Source organism: Trachymyrmex cornetzi, unplaced genomic scaffold (genome assembly GCF_001594075.2).
Source record: "Trachymyrmex cornetzi isolate Tcor2-1 unplaced genomic scaffold, Tcor1.1 scaffold492, whole genome shotgun sequence".
Taxonomy (NCBI): Eukaryota; Metazoa; Arthropoda; class Insecta; order Hymenoptera; family Formicidae; genus Trachymyrmex; species Trachymyrmex cornetzi.
Genome location: NW_017299751.1, coordinates 335,046 through 337,517, shown reverse-complemented (window position 1 = coordinate 337,517; position 2,472 = coordinate 335,046). Strand labels below are relative to the sequence as shown.

At 30.4% G+C, this 2,472-nt stretch overlaps 2 protein-coding genes across 2 annotated transcripts; both read right to left on the bottom strand.

The window, feature by feature from the left end:
- Positions 1-12: 12 nt before the first annotated feature.
- On the bottom strand, positions 13-447 carry LOC108765491 (uncharacterized; the record flags this gene model as incomplete). The annotated part of the gene is made up of 1 exon (XM_018514246.1): positions 13-447. A coding segment is annotated over exon 1 (435 nt), but the record flags the coding sequence as incomplete, so codon positions are not given.
- Positions 448-916: 469 nt separating this feature from the next.
- LOC108765495 (uncharacterized) lies at positions 917-1,986 on the bottom strand. Its single transcript, XM_018514250.1, has 2 exons — positions 1,624-1,986; positions 917-1,373 (listed from the first exon to the last, which is right to left on the bottom strand). The coding sequence occupies exons 1-2, from the start codon at positions 1,857-1,859 to the stop codon at positions 1,094-1,096; spliced, it is 516 nt and encodes a 171-aa protein (XP_018369752.1). The 5' UTR covers positions 1,860-1,986; the 3' UTR covers positions 917-1,093.
- Between the last annotated feature and the right edge of the window lie 486 nt (positions 1,987-2,472).

Below are 2,472 nucleotides of genomic sequence, written 5' to 3'. Positions count from 1 at the left end.
TTCTGCAGTTACCGGATGATCGAAGTAAGGCTTGAAATTTTCTTTGTCGCTGTAGTTTAAGTTTGCTCCTAACGAGTGACAAGCTGTTTTGTGAGCCCTATCTCCGTCAAATGTTACACTAGCGACCTTGATATCTTTTTCATGTAACTTTATTAGCAGATCTTTTAGTAATATACCTTTTTCTGTATCATTGAGTGAATTTATAAGGTAATGAGCTACTGGAACTTTGAAACCAGCATTTATGGTCACTGCCATGAACACTAAAGCTTTTGTGGCTTCTTGTTTTTTCCCATTTTCGCCCTGTTCGCTCAATTGACCACCATGATCTACCAGGCCTTGCCACGAGTGAGAATTTTTATCCCAGAATTTGTGCTGTTTGATATGCATTTCGTCGAAAGTTATATTAAAAATGATTTGTTTCCCTGTCTTCATTTCTTCACGCACCATACTGGAAACATTATTAATCATGTCTTTTGAAATGCCTGGTTTGTACTGCTTCGAGCAAATCCAGTTATTTAGGGTTTGTACACATGGTAAACATTTTAGAAAACTATTTCTAACAACTTCATAAGCAGCTGGTGAATGGAAGTGAAGTGTTCTTGCGAATGTTTTAAGGCTGGCAGGAAAAGGAGCAGTCGGGTTTTTATTTTTCATGCGGGTTATAAGCTCTTGCACATGCGGTGGTAAATCCTTGAAAAAATTAAACAGCATAATATTAGTTATTGTTTCATTACAAAAAACATCTCATATTTACAATTCATGTGTAAATCATAATAAATGAACATTAAAAAATGTAATAATTGTAGATAATTGATTTTTGTCATGTATAAAAATACATAATGATAAAAGTTGAATACATTTTTTACATAAAACATTAATTTTTTAATAATAATGTTTAAAAAGATTGTAACCGCGTGTTTTATTGACTTATTTAGGTCCACCTCTTGACGTAGATTTTGCAATTTTTTTTTATGAAATCTTAATTCTGAATGTGTTCTTTTTGAGAGAATCGCCCATATATTTTATAGATAAATAAAAGAAAAAGAAAGTTCAAAATTTAATACAATTAAAAGAAGTGTACAAAATAAACAAATTATAACGAGACCTTTAAATACTCTGCAGCATTAAATTCTTCTATTTTCTCTAGATCTTTTATCAGAATCTGCAGATTTTGTATTTTTTTTCTTTTCCTACAACTTCTATTATGTGCAACTGCCATTTTTGATTGTTGACATAATCGATATCGAAGGAACTTATTCCATGCTTCATCTGAAATAAAATCATTTCTCGACATGTACTTAGTTTGGAATCCAACCATAAAACGAATTCGTTTACTTGTGTTGGTTTCAATGGTAGCTGCAAGCGATTGCTTCCTATAAAAATAGAAAAGATAGAAAAATTATTATATACCTACTAAGCGCTTTATTGCGGTCATTGATTTTTAATTTGACTTTACTGTTTCATGTAACGATTTACTCATATCCGTTTCTTTATTTGTAATTGATATACTGATTTTTTATTCATTTGTTTTCAATTAATTGAAAACAAATGCACCCGAGTGGTGCTACACGGACAAAAAGTTACAGGGTAAAAGCAAATTTATGTATATATTATTATTGTTACCGTTTTCGACTGTTCGAAACATTTCTTGTGTTGGTGTTGAGTGATTGCGCTTGGATGTCCAAATTGCTACTGCCATTTTGTGATATGACATCTTCGGCAAATGTTTCCGTTGAGCTTTGAGAAGTAACATCTTCATTAGTAGAAAGTGATACATTTTCTGCGGTGGGGTTTGGAGAAGTAAAATCTCTAGAGGAAACTGGCGTACTTGGAGTTTCATTTTCATCACATTCTTTCATAGTACTATTATCACAGTCTTGTTTTTGTATCGCACGATTGTTTATTTCATTTGTAGATGAAGTCGATGCATGTTCTATAATTATTTCTGGAACCGCTGATGTAAGTAGTCGGTTTCTTGTTCGAAATTCATCTTTATCGTAGTATAAATTACAAATCTTTATAATTAAACTGTAAAATAATTATAATTATATATATTACAGATCATATAATTTTCATATTCAAAGTAAATAATAATACCAAATATAGCAATTCTTCTGAATTATAAAAAGCTTCTATGAAAGTTGAACAATTAACGGTAAATTTAAACAAAAGTGAATGTGAGAATATGTGTCATTAAGCAAGAATTATGGTAAATAAAGTAAAAAATAAAGAAATTATAGTTAAAATAGAAAAGTATCATTGAAACTACAGATATCAATTTTTATACAATTAATTACAATGTTTATTAAGGTTAGGTTTGTATGTTTGTTATGTATACGTACAATATGTGTGTACTTACTTATGAAAACTGCGATCAGAAAATCGGTTTGATTCTTTTTTGCACACGATACACTTTACAGTCATTTTTGAAAAAAACTGTACAAGAACAACATTTGCAAAATCGAAAGCGGT

What these genes read in the sequence shown, in the direction of transcription:
- LOC108765495 (XM_018514250.1), bottom strand. Translation starts at nt 1,859, where the DNA reads ATGAAAGAATGTGATGAAAATGAAACTCCAAGTACGCCAGTTTCCTCT. An exon ending in GTTTCGAACAGTCGAAAACG is followed by an intron (nt 1,374 to 1,623) that starts GTAACAATAATA and finishes CTATTTTTATAG; the next exon opens with GAAGCAATCGCTTGCAGCTA.